This window comes from Trematomus bernacchii, unplaced genomic scaffold (genome assembly GCF_902827165.1).
Source record: "Trematomus bernacchii unplaced genomic scaffold, fTreBer1.1, whole genome shotgun sequence".
In the NCBI taxonomy this organism is placed as follows: Eukaryota; Metazoa; Chordata; class Actinopteri; order Perciformes; family Nototheniidae; genus Trematomus; species Trematomus bernacchii.
Genome location: NW_022987720.1, coordinates 25,105,703 through 25,122,144, shown reverse-complemented (window position 1 = coordinate 25,122,144; position 16,442 = coordinate 25,105,703). Strand labels below are relative to the sequence as shown.

The window sequence follows — 16,442 nt, the reverse complement described above, 5'->3', positions numbered from 1 at the left end:
GTAAGAATGGAGAAACCAGCTCGAGTGCGCTAGAATTTGAAAGTACGCAGCCGGAAGAAATCTGCCCCTTCCTTCAGACTTTCTTACAGAGCCCCTCCTCCAACACACACGAACGCGCACATGACCAATGAGGACTTTTTTATGTATTTATTGTCAAAGCATTTCATGTATTCATTGCTATCGGGATGTTAAGAGCATTCCATGGAATATAACAAAAAGTGTTTCTGAAGTGAATCACCTACCCCACCTTTAATGGAGAGCTTTGTCAGTAATTAAACATGATTTGTTTCACTCACAGAGAAAAGTTGAAGTGAATCTGTGTAATATTTTAAATTATTGATGATGTTAATTCAGAGAAAAATAGCTTTAGATCATAGTTTCATTTTTTTCTTGGGAAAATAAAAATCATAATTTAGTTTCACTCCTATACAGATATTCTGACTAGACTATCTATATAGATCTGCTGGATTTGTCCTACTAAAATATCCTCTAACTTCAAATTTGAGGAAAGTTTTACTGTTTTGAATTTAGAAAAAAAAGTTTAATCTTACTTAAAATGATCCAAACAACGGATCAGTATGAACAGCTGCTTTGTTTTCATCTATATAGTCCTTTTCCCCACTAATGAAATCACTTAAACCGACACGGTTATTAAGCACAATTTGTCTTTCAATGTCAACTATTCTCCCTAAACCATTAAAAACACATCTGTTCTCATTGTCATCAGCGCCTTCCTCGTTTGTCTTCTCTCTTGAATTTAAGCTGCCAGAGATTTAGTATTTTTAACGACACAGTGAAGCAGCACTTGGACAAAACGTGTATTTTTTTAATCTGTTGTCACATCAGGGTGTTACAGAAATCAAAAGCTTCCACGGTGTTCATATTTCATTTCCTGTGATGGAGGCGAAACCCGTTTTTCTTGACAGTTATGGGAATTCTCCATAGGTTGAATTTGTGGAGCTGTGACTGAGGCAGCAGGGTTTGACGTACAGTAGAGGTGCAGCTCGTAAAGAAAGATCACAGGACTGCCATCGCTTTGGCGCAGAAACAGATCAGTTATCTTAGGCACCGGGCCAGAGGGAGTGAGAACCGCTGCACTAAAGAAAAGTTGTTTAACGGCAATTATTTCGATAAGTCATGATCAAGTCAAGTTTTTACAGGACATCTATTTACTTAGTTGTGTTTAGACCACTTTCTCTTTGTACTTCACACACCTTATGAACCTGGTTGAGGTTTTAACTCTCATCTACACCATTTAAAAGCTAATTAAATCAAGTCAAGGCTTATTTATATAGCTCAATACCACAAATTAGCATTAAGGGGCTTAACAAAAACCTTCTATCCTTGTGTCCTTTCCTTTTTTTTCTAAGGTGAATCAGGCAGTGGAATGACGCAAGGTGTATTCAACATTTCTGGTTTAGTGAGAGATGTTCTAAATGGCAACAAGTTCCCATGATGTTGTTGCTTACTGTTCAATGCAGACAGGATCGAGTTTTGCATGTTAAGTATTCCAGGGAGTGGCAGACGTGCCGCGCCCGAAGACAAACCCTCTAGATGCGGAGGGACATGATCTTCATTGAGCTTGACAGAACATCATGTTAGTATCACTGTAAAACAAGCCGCGAGATACTCATCACGTCACGTTTGCTTCTGAGGCCTGGCATCTGAGAATACCCTAGCATTCATTAGGGAACTGAATATACAGCGTTGATTAATGAGAGCAGATAGATGTGAAGGGATATCAGGGTTGACAATAGGCAGGGTAAACTTGAATGTTGGCTATGGCATGGCTTTAGGGATGTCAGTGTCCCCAGTTTGGTCAAGGCTGAAACATCTCAACAACTACCAAATGGATTGGCATGGTCCCCAAAAGAAGAACCCTAACGTTTGTAGTTTTGAGTGAAATCTAGTGGACGGGCTACCATGACATTTCATACAGATGGTCATGGTTCCCTGAGGATGAACCCCTAACATTGCTGGCTTTTTGCAGCATGACATAGTTGACATTTTGGTTTTAAGTGAAGTACCTTGAGAAACTATGGATGGGCTGCCATGAGATTTTATACTGATGGTCATGGTTCCCTGAGGATGAACCCCTAACATGTCTGGCTTTTCCTTTTTCAGCATGACATCTTTGACATGTGTGGTTTTGAGTGAAATACTTTAACAAAGTGGCGGATGGGATGCCAGAAAATGTTATACCAATATTCATGTTTCCCAGAGGATGAACCCTAAAATTCCTGGCTACCTTTTGCGCCATGACAATATTGACAAGTGTGGCTTTAGGTGAGGTTCCTTGACAAACTGGTGGATAAACTGCCATTTAATTGGGTATTTATGTCCCCATTAGGACGATGTGTATTGTTGCAGACTTGAATACACACAATGAATGATCTTTTGACAGTTGTTGCTGCAAATAACTATTATAGATCATTATCTTCACATGGGCGTAAGACATGTTTTGGGTTGTGCGTGGTGTACGTGTATCTGTCTGTTTTTCTGTGCACTCGCATACTCCTGTACCAAATAGCCTGAGATTTATGTGTGATTTTTGTTTAAAAAAAACCTCTTTTGGTGGTGGGCATATAGGCGCGCTACAAGACTGTTGTGGAATTGTTAGGGGACAATTGATAGATTGATTGAGGTTCTACTTTCTTTTCATTTGGGATGACACCCTTGGTGATGAGTGCACTTTTCTAGTTTACTACATTTCTAGTTAACATCAGACATTATTTCCCAGGGACAAACTGACTCTTAGAATGTGGGTTAAGTCGTTTGGCATTAGAGAGCAGCAAGCACGTACTCTAATTCTCGTGACCAATTATATTTTAAATAACACATCTTTTTTATATTACTGCTCATAAGTAATAATGATGAGCGTATTGCCTGGCATATTCAAGTTAAAGGACTAACAGGATGTGACAGGTCACATTAAGGTCACATGACTCATTAGAGCTGCATGCCCGTCGCTCTCGTATATTAGTAAACGAGATGAATAGGAAATGTCAAATCTCACATGACCTCTTCGGTCTAGTGTTGCACTGTAACCAGTTATTTAGCTCTCACTCAATTATATCTGTTTCATCTTCATTTTCATCACATGTAAGGACTACAACTTCATTCATTTAATAAAGGTTTTTCCTTTTCCCCCATGGTAAAAGGAAAAATAGCCTAAAAGCAGGGCAGCAATTAGTTTGTTTGTCTCTGTTAAAAGTGCATGGCCATTTTAATAGGTATAGAAGCATATACAGTACTGTATATATATCATAGTAATACCCTAATTCATAATTCATAAGGCACCAGCTGGAAGAAATACGATTTTCTTTAGCACAAATTAAAGATTTTAGTACCACCTGTACATGAAGATTCGTTTTTTTTAGGGCTGCACGATTTGGCAAATATCAGAAATTGCAAAGATTTTGGACTGATATTGCAGTTGTGATGATTTGTGATATTAGAAGTAATAACAATTTGTAAAAAACATTTATTATTATTATCATTTGAAAATATCTTGAAACAATCAAGTGAGATTTTTAACGGGATCTGTACCAAACAAGGTTTTTTTATTAGGTCTGTTAAATACCAGGGCTTCGTTGCAGCACTTATACTTCACATATAATAATACTTAATTCAGATAGATTTTTGTTATATATTTTGCCTTTACTTAAAGGTAGGGTAGGTAAGTTTGAGAAACCGGCTCGAGATCGCTAGAATTTGAAAATACACAACAGGAGAAAATCTGCCACTTCCTTATAGAGCCCCTCCTCCAACACACACGAACGCGCACATGACCAATGAGGGCACGAGATAAGTTTGTGCACAGATGGAAGGCTGACAGGCAGGTAGGCCATCCAGTTATTTTAGCCGGGCCGGCTAAAATGATTGGTCATGCTTTTTACAGTACTACGGCTTCCACAGATGACGATTTTTTATGGATTTTTTGTCAAAGCACTTAAGATATTCATTGCTATCGGGATGTTAAGAGCATTCCATGGAATATAACAAAAAGTGTATCTCGAGCCGGTTTCTCAAACTTACCTACCCCACCTTTAATATTGCACTTACTGCGATTTGGGTATTGCTGTAGTCCATATTGCGATTTTGATAAAAGAGTTGATATATTGTAAAGCCATAGTCTGTTTGTAAACAAGTGTTTGAATATACTGGTTAATTTTGTCCGGTAAAACTAACCTTCACTTTACTATCAGCTTGCCATACATGCCAGTAAATAAAGAATGGTGAAACAACATCAGCTTCTAAGGTGCTGGAACTCAAGATAGCCAGTCACTGCTGCTTCGTGGTTTTCTGAGACGATCACATAGGAAGTGAGGAGTTTACAGGTCAATGCTATTAATAGAAGTAAAGTGCGGGAGGAAGTAACACAGAAACACAAACATGCACCTACATCATCCTGTGTTTATCACATTATTCTGAAGGTATTTCAAACTATATATACAGGTATTGGTATTCTGGCAACGGTGCATTTTGAATTTCTTTTACCCAAGGACCTACGCTTCATATTTTAAAGAACACAAAAAGAATAAAATATATAGAAAAATATCGATATAGTTCTATTTTTCATGCCCACATCATAAGAGCAAGCCGAATGAAATCTGATTGGTTGTTGAGCCTGTCTGAATTGAATGTTTTTAGAGGGTGATCCTTATTGATTGAAGTGTAAGCTTTACTTAAATAACTCTGGCCCCACTCATCCCTCTCTTCATATCCTTGCTGTTGTGTAAGAGTGCTGGAGTAGAGTTTGGCGTTAAAGTCATCAGGCTTTGTCCATTTCACCATCATATTATATGATGCCAGACTGCTGCAATATGTTATGAGGCAGAACCGGGGACTTTTAGTCAAGTAAGGCAGGTTTTCAATCCTAAAAAATATGTTATATTATCGCAAAACCGCTGCTGTTGTTTAGTAACAGCCTGCCACACACCTAAACAGTTTCATGCATGTTTTCGAAATCACTAGGGATGTCGCACATTCCTCTGAACTAATGCAGCTGGAGCAGGTGTGCGAGAGGAGAATTTAGCTTCAGGGCGTTACGATGGTAGTTAAACAGGAGATAGAAACAGACGTCCCATGGGAGGATAAAAAAAAAAAAACGAATGACCCAAATAATCTAAGTCTCTTAATTGTGAAACACATGGAAACAACACCCGCTCTTTCTGGTTTTCTGGGAATTTATTTTCTAACATGAATACAGCCATTTATGTTCTGTTTTCAACTGGTGTCATGACCTCTGTATAAAGCAATAGTAGCATCATAACAATAATTACTCATAATGCCCCTGTCAGGCATACAAATCATCTTGTCACTCATATACATACTGGATAAGAATCAGACAGATGTTGCACTCTTTCTCTGCTTTATGGATAAAGCAGATTTAAGACCATAACAGAACGTTGATACTTGTTAATTTGATGACGATCCAATACTTGATTTATTCTCTCTGTTACATTTTAATGTGATGCACTACCAAGTTAGTCAGTTTGCCTGTCTTGATGAATTATTAGGTATTAGCAGTCATTTGTGTCTCTTAATAAGATATCAAAATGGCTGGTGTTGCTTTTTAGAGAAGTGAGAATATGACTAGCCCACCCACCTTCTCTCAGCTGCTCAACAGATCTATTGTGATTCATTTCATATTTAGACTGCTAATTCTGAGTAATAACACTCAACAAATATACTGGGAAGTATGTCTCGAAGGTGCTTTTGGTTATTTGATATTAACCTAACAACTACGAAGTGAAATGTAAATGGAAACCAATCATATACAGTCCATTGAAGACGTTTCAGCTATATCAAGAAACCATATTGGAATCCCAACAAAATAAACTACCCAAAATAATTAAAGCCGTGCTGTTCAGTTAAAGGGTACACACTTATTGGTAGATCTTCCTTTATACAGAACAAAGTAACTCTCTTTATATTGTGTACTAAGATTTACCCTGAAGTGATGCTGTTACATGAGGAGGATGCTCATTAAAGGTCCATCAAGCTGGTACTTTCCGCCTCAGGTCTCACTGATGTGGTCATAGGTCACCTTGATGTTCCTATATTCATTTGGAAATATAATAAGGGTTGAATGCCAGTGGGGCTTTTTCACATACAGGGCTGTACGATCCGAAAACTGTATTTTGTGTCCATTAGTGGAGTGAACATATTGAGGTAAAAGCCTTATACAATCTTGGGACATTGTACCTTTGATGTTATGGTCACAATTAATATTTGTTCAGCAAATGTTTGGGTGTTTAGAGACGTTAGAATGTCGTCCGCAAGTCTCAATATGTTATTATGGTAGGTGGATTTATAGAGTTTCTCAAAGGGTTGACCTATCTTTAGGCAGCTTTTCTTTTGGTGGGGCAGTTTTGACTTTAAAATGGTGGACAAACACTTGTACCAAGTAGTATTGCGATACTATATAAATACTGTATGGACACTGTATATATGTAGTGTGCTGTTATGATTACAACGTTAGCATGCAGGCTGTGACTTTTCTTCTACTGTGGGTCACACTGTTGCTTTGGCATGGTCTTGAGGTAATTTGTATCAGCACCACAACATGCCCCAAAGCTGAGGGTGGCGTGCTGACGGGCCGTGTTTACCTTCATGTCTCTGTAGCCTTGGGAAAAAATTAGTCGTTCCGTTCAGATCACAGCAGCTTACTCATTCCTTTATATCTGTAGCCTTGTTTCTGTTCCAACTCTTTTAATGGGAGCTTTTAAGAGTAAAGTGTACATTTCAGGTTGCTATAATTACATTACATTACATTTAATTTAGCTGACGCTTTTATCCAAAGCGACTTACAATTACCAATTACAGGGACATTCTCCCTGGAGTAACTAAGGGCTAAGTGCCTTACTCAAGGGCACACTAGTGGTGGTGTTTGAACTCGCAACCTTCTGATCACCAGCCCACCTCACTATCCATTAGACCACCACTATCCCAAACAGACAATAATTAACAATAAAAAAGTTAGATTAGGTCCTATCACACCTTAGGCTCCTAATAGACTTGGAATAATTCCAGTTTTAATAATGCTAACCTTGTATCGTTTAAAGTTGTTATTTTTTAACTGCTTCCTATTTAATTCATTTTATAATGAAAGTTTCTTAACTCCAACCTACCTTTTCTTCATCACCTTAAGATGTATAGCATATCATGGTAAACGGCAATTCAATTCAAGTTAGGTCTACAAATTACAAACACATTAGACACATAACATAATATTTTGCCAGGATCCCAACTCTGTCATTATATATAAAGAACGGTCAGCTGCTCTCTGTGGGGCTTCAATTTAGCCCTCGGCTTCTTCAAAAGTCAAACGCCTACTCAATGTCTCTCACTGACATCATGTGTAACACAGTCTACACTCCATTAGCGAAATTACACACATTATAATACCAAGAAGCAAACATGAGAACTTTTTTTTAAGATGCAGACATTTCCTTTGCCTCATACCTAAATTCCCGCCAAATTATTTAGGAACTTGTTTCTCTGTTTTTGCTTTGTCTTATTCCGACCTTGTATCTAAAATATTTATAGTAAACCCATTTCTTCAGTTACTAGCACACCATTTCATCTTCACTTCACATTGACAGTGACACTAACAGCACAACAACAATAACAATCTAGTTCTGGCATAACCCTCTTAAGACTTGTACTCTGAAATCAATGCATGAAAAAGAAACGTAGCAAACCTTATGCATTATATTTCATAACAATATGTTTTTTTTCCACCTCCATATGATTTCTCTCTATTTCAGTTTATGACTCTATTGGTCAGTTTCCACTTTCCTGAAGTGTGTTATTTAGGTTTTGTGCGTGAAACACCTCCATTGTTTACTTCAAGAACATGGTGACATCACTACGCAACACTTGTGCTTCTATTGGCTACCCCTCAAACACCTTGGCACGTGATTGGCTAAGGGGCAGGACATCTCTCAGTGGTTGACCAATCACAACAGAGCCAACCAATCAGAGCAGACTGGGCTCTGGTTTCAGACAGAGGGTGAAAAGAGGTGCTGCAGCACAGGCAGTATGAGACAAATACATTTGTTTTGAACATTAAAGCATGTGAACATGTCACAGTGGAGGCACAAAACACAAATATGACCCTGAAAATTAGCATAATAGGGTCCTCTTTAAACGTAATCTCAGTTCTTGTTGCTTGTTGTGTCGTACGTCTTATCGTTAAGTTGTTTTTTCCAAACTAATTCCGTATCAGTTAAATACTTGGCACTAGATCGCTTCTTATCTCATGACCGCATGATGGGGAAATATTCTTAGTACTTTCTTTTCTCGCCCCCTTCCACTCCATCCCAACATATCCCTAATGTCCACTTGTCCCAAAGCTTTTCTTCTCAAACAGAAAGCCATGCAAAAGTTGACCTCTTTTTATCACTGTGTCATCTTAAACTGGAAACAGAGGCAGTGTCACAGGCATTTTGAGTCTGCCTTATACAGCCTGTGTGTGTGTGTGTGTTCTGAGACAAATCATAAAGCCGTAGTCCATTGCTGTTACAGAGTAATTTGTTTCCCTGTCAGGCGCTCGCTCGGGGTCGGAGCGGCTCTGAAGAGGACGTTGATCACAAGGCAGCCAAGCGCAGCTGATACGTGGCGACCATATTTCTCTTTCCAAACCATCGCTTCTCATGAACTGCCGTGGAAAATGAATGAGTTTTCCCTGTGCTGTCACACACACACACTTGAGCACACAGGGGCCTGCACACACTTGCTCGCTCACACCCAGAAACACAGGAAGAGGGTGTGTGCGTGAACACACACACAAAAAAGAAGTCTAGACGAGATCAGCAAGACAATAACGGATAAGCATGCGAGGATTTTACAGATTTGTGGGATTGATAGATTGTGTTTGTGTCTCTTGATCCTAATCGTGCTGTCTGCTTAGAGTGTGTTTGTTTGTGTGTGTGCCTGGATGACATTATACAGGGCCTTGGTCCAACACAAAGCACTCCACAGCAGTAACAAAGCCCAGAAACACACACACATATAAAAAATACAATATTGGTATTCGTTTCAGTCTTTCGGCTTTCTCCCAGCTCATATATTGTTTCTTTGTCGGAGTGCAACTGACAGCTAAGAGGTTAGTTTAGTTCAAGATTTCTTAAAATAGCCACTTTTATTCTGCTACTCTTAAATTGCTTTTACTTCACGAGTCAACAGAGATCAGAGGAGGCTGTCGATCAGGGGAGAAGAAAGACTACTTTTGTAAACTTAAAGAAGAACACAGTGAGACAGAGAAGGCCCAAATCTGCAGGTTCAATTGAAAGCAGTACGCCTTTCACCATTAAAAATCACAATTTTAACAGAGGGCTGTTTTTAGTATGTGTGTCGTCATCACATTCTGTATGTCTTACACTATTCCTCTTTTTCTTTTTCATGACCTCCTCAAATCACTTTGTCATTATTTCAAAAACAATGAACAGAGCTTATAAAGATGCTTTTTTTATGAATAAGACCCCATTCACCAGTTTAAACTGTGAACTGCAGCTGTGATCTAAAAGATAATCTCTTATCCAAAATGTATTTATCTACTTAAAATAAACGTATGTCCTCAGGTGTGGAAAAATAAAGGTTTGAGAATGTCATGTCTTGAGTTTTAGGATAAGAGGATGGTATAAGCATAACGGGGAGAAAGGAATTTTAGATTTCATCATTACAAAATGTCCCTTGAAGCTACACAACCAAAATATACCTTTTTCCTCCTTCCTTCTAAGCAATAGTTAGACATATTTGGAAATTCTGTTATTGCTTTCTTGCCGAGCGATGATAAGATTGATACCATCACAACCGAAATGGCATCAATCTTTCTTTTTATCTCTTGAGAAATAAAAGTGTTTCCCAAAACGTAGAACTATTCCTTTAAATAACCCTCAACAAGCATTTGATGATTTCTAAACATTACATCATTTTTTGAAATCCATCATCTTATACCAGAACAATATAAAACCTAGCTGTCACTCTTGTCAACAGGGTAGTATTTCGGTGAACCGTTGCAGTAATGATGTTTATAACTGAGATCACTCAGCAGAAATTAATATTAGTCTTCCTCCTCTGTGCGGTTGCTACTGTTTTGGTCAGACATTTCTCATCATATGAATATTTCACAGGCCTAGGAATGGACTGACCGACAATGACTTGGTTAAATAAATGTTAAATGAAAGATATGAATAAAATATGCTTGTACTTTGAGAGAAAGACAGAGAACATAATTTATTAAATTGACACAATGTCACTTAACCTGAACACTTCTTTTTTTTTCATACCGCCACGGACAAATGAAGTTCATTTCAGTAACTCTGTCTCTCTGTCTCTCTTTCTCTCCCCACAGCGTCCCCATCATGCCCACGCTCTCTTTGACTTCACCCCCCACCACCCGTCGCAGCTACGCTTCCTGCGCGGTGATGTCATCGAACTCATGGACTGCTCTGATTCGCAGCGCTGGAGGGGCCGTTGCCATGGACACGTGGGCCACTTCCCCCCGGAGTACGTCCAGCCCATTTACCACTGCCAATGACGTGACGTGTCAATCAAACACAAACGCTCCCACAGGTGTCATAAAAGGTCTTAACCCCGCCCCCTCACACCGCTCACCTGCTGTGTCCAATCACTGACGAGGAACAACTGAACTGCTCATTATGTCACAGATTCCTTCCATTTCCCCTGTGATGCCATCTGTCAATCACAAGCCTCGTCCAATCAGCTGCTACGAGCTCATCAATCACTTCCACCTGATCCCACAACTAATCTTATATAAAACAAGAAGATTTGGACCTATACACTGTGGAGAACTCTCACACACACACACCAATGGACAAACCTTCACACACACACACCCAAGGCATAATCGTTTATAAGAGCTTATCAGCCTAGGTGCAGGCTTAGTGAAAGCAACACACACCTGATGAGGAAGGAAACAAGTGTTTGGGAGGTTGTGAAGGAATTGGCGAGGTTTTTCTCCGCTGAAGATGCCTCAGGATTTGCTCCAGTTGTTGGCACCATTCCCATGAAGAGATCTAGCAGAGAGACACAGAGGGACATTGTGTTGGGAATATTTGGGCCACACACTCTGAGGATACTCACAAAGCCCTCTCTCGCTGTGCAGGAGTGTGTGTGTGGAGGGGTTTGTGTGTGAAACGTGGGTCTGAACACATGGAAACCTGCAAACTTTAAGTATGTTTACCGTGTGCTAAAGGGAAAGCGAATGCATGTGTGTGTGAGTTAGTGTGTGTGGAGCAGTGAAGGTTACTGAGTGACCAGAAGACACTTTGTTTAAAATACAGCTTCAAATGTACTATGCTCAATTAGTTTATGAATAATTTGTTTGCTGTTTGTTTGTATTTATTCTTATTCATGTGTAATCTTAGAATACATATATTACAAGTAAGATTAAACATTGTAAAAAAGGTTTTGTTTCTGTGCCAACAAATAGTTTTTATGTGATTTACGGTAACAACTTGGACCGATCTTCCTTAACATGTAATGACAAATCATTTCAATAAAGTGATTACATTTACCTCTTTAAACTTCAGAGCTTGGAGATTATTGTTCAAAAACATGTACATTACTGTCTGTTGAGGGTGATACAAACATAGGAGCAGAGGTGGAAGACGTACTCAGATCCTATAAGTAAACGTAGAAATACTATGGTCTTCAAATACATTACAAGTCCTGGATTGAAAGTGTTACTTAAGTAGAAGTACAGAAGTACTTTCAGCTGAATGTATTTTGAGACTTGAAAGTATTCAGTTTGCAAAATACTCTTTTCACAGTATAACAGAATAATATTCAGTTTTATCATCAATAAATACATTTACTATTGTTTTACCGTTGTAGTTTATCAATGTTGAGCCGATGTTAGTTATGATACAGGGTAGATAAGTAGAACGGTATCATATCAGTAGTAGTACTGCAGCATATTTGCATTATGTTGTTGTTATGATTAATGCTAACGCAATGCAATGCTGTCCTCTCTGGCCTTCCCATCAAACTGCAATATAAATAAAGTCCAAATCATTCAGAACTCTTCTGCCCGGATCATCCCCCGCACCAAGCCTTCTGACCACATCACCCCCATCCCCATCCAACTGCACTGGCTCTCTATACAACACCGGATTGAGGACAAAAACCTCCTCCCCACAATCAAAGCCCTCCACAACCTTGCCCCCACCTATCTGGCCGACCTCTTAAACCCCCTGGCTGGTCTACTTACCGTTCCCACCCCACCCCTCGTCACCATGGGTGCTCTGGCTTTTGGCTGCACTGGCTCTCTATACAACACCGGATTGAGGACAAAAAACTCCTCCCCACATTCAAAGCCCTCCACAACCTTGCCCCCACCTATCTGGCCGACCTCTTAAACCCCCTGGCTGGTCTACTTACCGTCCCCACCCCACCCCTCGTCACCATGGGTGCTCTGGCTTTTGGCTGCACTGCTCCAAGACTCTGAAACTCCCCCCCAACACATCCGACAGTCTGACACAATCACTGCATTCAAGTCCCTCCTCAAAAACCCAGCTGTTCAGATCCGCCTACTCACTGTAGTGCTACATGTCCCCTGTTACTGGCCTTTTGTACAGTTTTCAGAATATTTTATGGATTTATGGAGGTGTCCTCGGGTGCTTTGAAATCAATGTATTATTATTATTAAAGTAACTAGTAACTCGGAGTGATAAATAATAGTAGTGGAGTAAAATGTATGATATTTGAGCCTAAATATATTGGAGTAGTAGTACAAAACAGAACTAGTCAGTAGAAGCATTTAAAAAATACTTAAGTTAGTTGTCTTTGTTATATTACACCCCTGCATATGAGTCACTGTTCCTCTTTGCTGATGCAGTTTGTCTGCTTTAAAGTTGCTGAATTGAACTGTGTGACACATTGTGCAATGTTTTCCATATTGTCCTTTTCTTGCCTTTAAGTCACAGATTGCAATTTAATGTAAAAAAAAAAATTCATTTCATGTATAAATTGCAATTTCATGACATTTGCTATGATATTTCACACTTCGGGCCCCGAAATGCAGGTTAATCGCAAAGAATGATGTGTTTTCTTTGCATTCGGTACGGTCCCATGACATTTACATCCTTTGAAATAGCAATTGTTGAAAAAGGACATGATGTTATGTGACTGGTGCAAGTTATAAATAAACACTGCAGTTAATTGTGCATAAAATATGCTAAAAAATATATTTTTAATCAATCGCAGTGTCATAAAATGTATCAGCTATTATTGCTTTAATCAAATGGTTAAAGTGAATTATAAAGCAAACATATCAATAATAGCAGGTTCTTGCTCCTCTCTACTCTGCATATTTGCAAATTAAACATCTGCAATTTTATGGTTAGTCGGATAAAATCGCAATTTGTAGACCTTACCTCTAGGCTCTACGAACTCTAGGAATGTAATAGTTTCCAACCGTTTATAAACGTAATGATTATTCAATAAAATTAAGTAAAACAATAACCTTGCAGCCCTTGATATACTTCCATCAAAGGGTGCGTTACAGAACTATGTTATAAAATGATAGGGCAATAGTATTTGAATAGTCGTGAGACAACCTGCTTCATAAATATGTCGTTGTATCTTGTGTGCATGCCAGGAGAGATCTCATTGGAATTTAATTCTAATTGTCAAGAAGAAGTCAGGCGTCTGTGTTTAAGTGTGTGTGACTGAACAGCGCTTGATGACAGTCACACACACACACACACACACACACACACACACACACACACACACACACACACACACACACACACACACACACACACACACACACACACACACACACACACACACACACACACACACACACACACTATGTCACTGACAATGAGGCTAAACACTTTGTGCTTTGACAGTCGACTGATGCTATGCGAGGAATCCAGCGCTACTTCTCTCACCAGGATGTGATGTTGAAAAAGAAGTAGGAAACAGCGTTACATCCACTCTCTTTTCTTTCACTCTTTTGTCTCCTCTAATGTTTTTATTTTTAGCAAAGCTCGTATTTAATCCCCACTGAGTCACCTCTGCCCTGCCAATGACAGTTAGACTAAAAACCAACGGCATCCGGCGGCGGAGAAGGAGAAGAAAGGAGTTTAAGGTGTACCAAAAATAGAGCTGCTGTTTTCTTCCACTGTTCTTTTTTAAAACTGCTGAGTCACTTTGAAGTGTGTGTGGCTGATAAATGGCTGCAGCATGTGTGTGTGCGATACAGACACACATTTATGATGACATATTTTGTGTCATACACTCGAAGTGAGACGGCATAAGAATACCAAATGTCACCGACAAGCTGTCACAAGAGTGGAGAATAACAGAAAGTGAGATAAACAGGGGCAGAGTTTTGAGACAGGGTGGAGATAAGCAAATGTTAAAAAGGTGAAAAAAAATAAGACGGAGGAAGAAGCAGATGATACGAATGAAAGATGGAGGGGCAGGGTGTCACTATATGAGCGATATAAAGTTAAAGAGCGGAGAGGTAAAGTGTGACATCCACGATATACATCATTCATTGCGTTAGAAGCAAACACAACCAAACCAGTTTGACTGACTGACTGCTCCCGGCTGTTGACAGTGGAAAGATACATAAAACCAGCCCAACACTCACGATACAAGCAGATTTTTATGAGACGATTAATCATTTCTCTGCCAATCAACGAGTCCGTAAATCAAAAGATTAGATGGGCAGTCGAACAGCTGGTGAGTCACCCAGTGATTCCCTGAACAAGCGATCAGCATCGTCATCCAGACAGACAGGAACAGAGGAAGCTTGAAATATTTAAGGGTGCCTCAAGTTATGTCAGGAAGACCAAGCTCTGTCAGCTCCTTCTATCCTCAAATGCACTGGTGCCCCACCTGAGGGTCACAAAGCTGTGAGGACTGTTTTATTTTGAATACACTGTTTGTTTATTTCTAAGGATTTCATTCATTGATGTGAAGAAAACTAAATGAAATACTTACTTTTAAAATGTGGATTATGATTTAAAAAATAGAGACGTTTAATTGGGGTCACAGGTCACAGGTCAAAAACCCAAAGATATTCAGTCTAAAGCGGCCTTATCATGCTTTTTAGGTTTTAGTGCATGTAAATTATCTGCAAAGGCAGGTCATCTGTAAGCGGTTGACTGATCACAACAGCTAACCAATCAGAGCAGACTGGGCTCTGGTTTCAGACAGAGGGTGAAAGAGGTGCTGCAGCACAGGCAAATAAAGACCTTTTTGAACATTAAAGCATGTAAACATGTCGCAGTAGAGGTACAAAATACAAATATGAACCTGAAAAAGAGCGTTATCTGTCCTCTTTCCTATGATATAACTTTATCTATGACATTTCATATTTGAGAGGCAAACATTTTCTATTTTCTGCCATTTTTGCATGAAAACTTACTTAAAATCAAGATAGTTGGTGAATATATTTCTGTTGATAGACTAATTGATAAGTTAGCTAGTAGCCAAATGATAGAAAAACACTTTTGGAGCTGGAAATAACATTGTAAATATGAGAGTTGGCATTATTCTGTTTGTCAGTGCAAAAACAATTACCACAAGGTCTGACTACTCTTCTATTGTTTTTCCTGTTGCCTGTCACCTGGGTAAAACATTACATGTTCATATTAATGACCAATAAATACGTCACACAGCAGCAGGTGATACAAATATTAAACTGTACTATTGTAATGTAATAGGCATGTCACTGTTCAGCCTTTGCTGTGATCTCTTTCCCTCCCACTGTTTAATAGAAAATATGACATGTAATTGCATCTCACACAATAGAGACCAGTGCAGGCTGCAGCATGTGACTTTAATTTACTGAGAATCAAGGTACATTTGGAGCAGTTTAGGGTTAATAAAGTGTTATTAAAATGTGTGTTGTAACCTGAAGACTACGTGTTTTGTTCGATGTCTGCTTGATTCTTGAGACTTTTTTCTTCGCTTTCTATTCAAAGGGAAGCTATTTAACTGTAATTAACTTACTGAGTATTATTAAGCATTAAGCTCAAGCTCCTCACTGTTCCTAAGTTCCTACTAAATACAAACTTATACTACAGAGTTCAAAGGCCAATCACTTTCATAGTACTTTATTCATCCGCCCGACTAAACCTCAGGGAACTGATACTCTTAAATCCACTTCATTTATCTGACAGATTTGGTTAGGAGTTACTTTAAAAATCTGGACTTTTGCAGACAAAAAATAAAATATTTAAAAAAACAGCTGGAGTGATGAATCACTGAAATTATTTACAGATCTATTTAAATAGTTTTAATCCTTTTTTATAAGAAATAAATATATATGTTTAGTTACTTTAAGTACTTTTTCGTGATTATTTGTACATACATTTACTTAAGTCACATTAAATGCAGTTTAAAGTTATACTTGTACCAGAGTATTTTTACAGTGTGTTATTAGT

General features: G+C 38.8%; 1 protein-coding gene across 1 annotated transcript in view; it reads left to right on the top strand.

Moving 5' to 3' along the window:
* Positions 1 to 11,538, top strand: part of grapa (GRB2 related adaptor protein a) — a 30,296-nt gene extending 18,758 nt beyond the window's left edge. Inside the window, exon 5 of the mRNA XM_034144305.1 lies at positions 10,364 to 11,538. Coding sequence (XP_034000196.1) covers positions 10,364 to 10,549 — 186 coding nt within the window. The 3' untranslated portion in view covers positions 10,550 to 11,538. The remainder of the gene's footprint in view (positions 1 to 10,363) is intronic.
* The last annotated feature ends 4,904 nt before the right edge of the window (positions 11,539 to 16,442 follow it).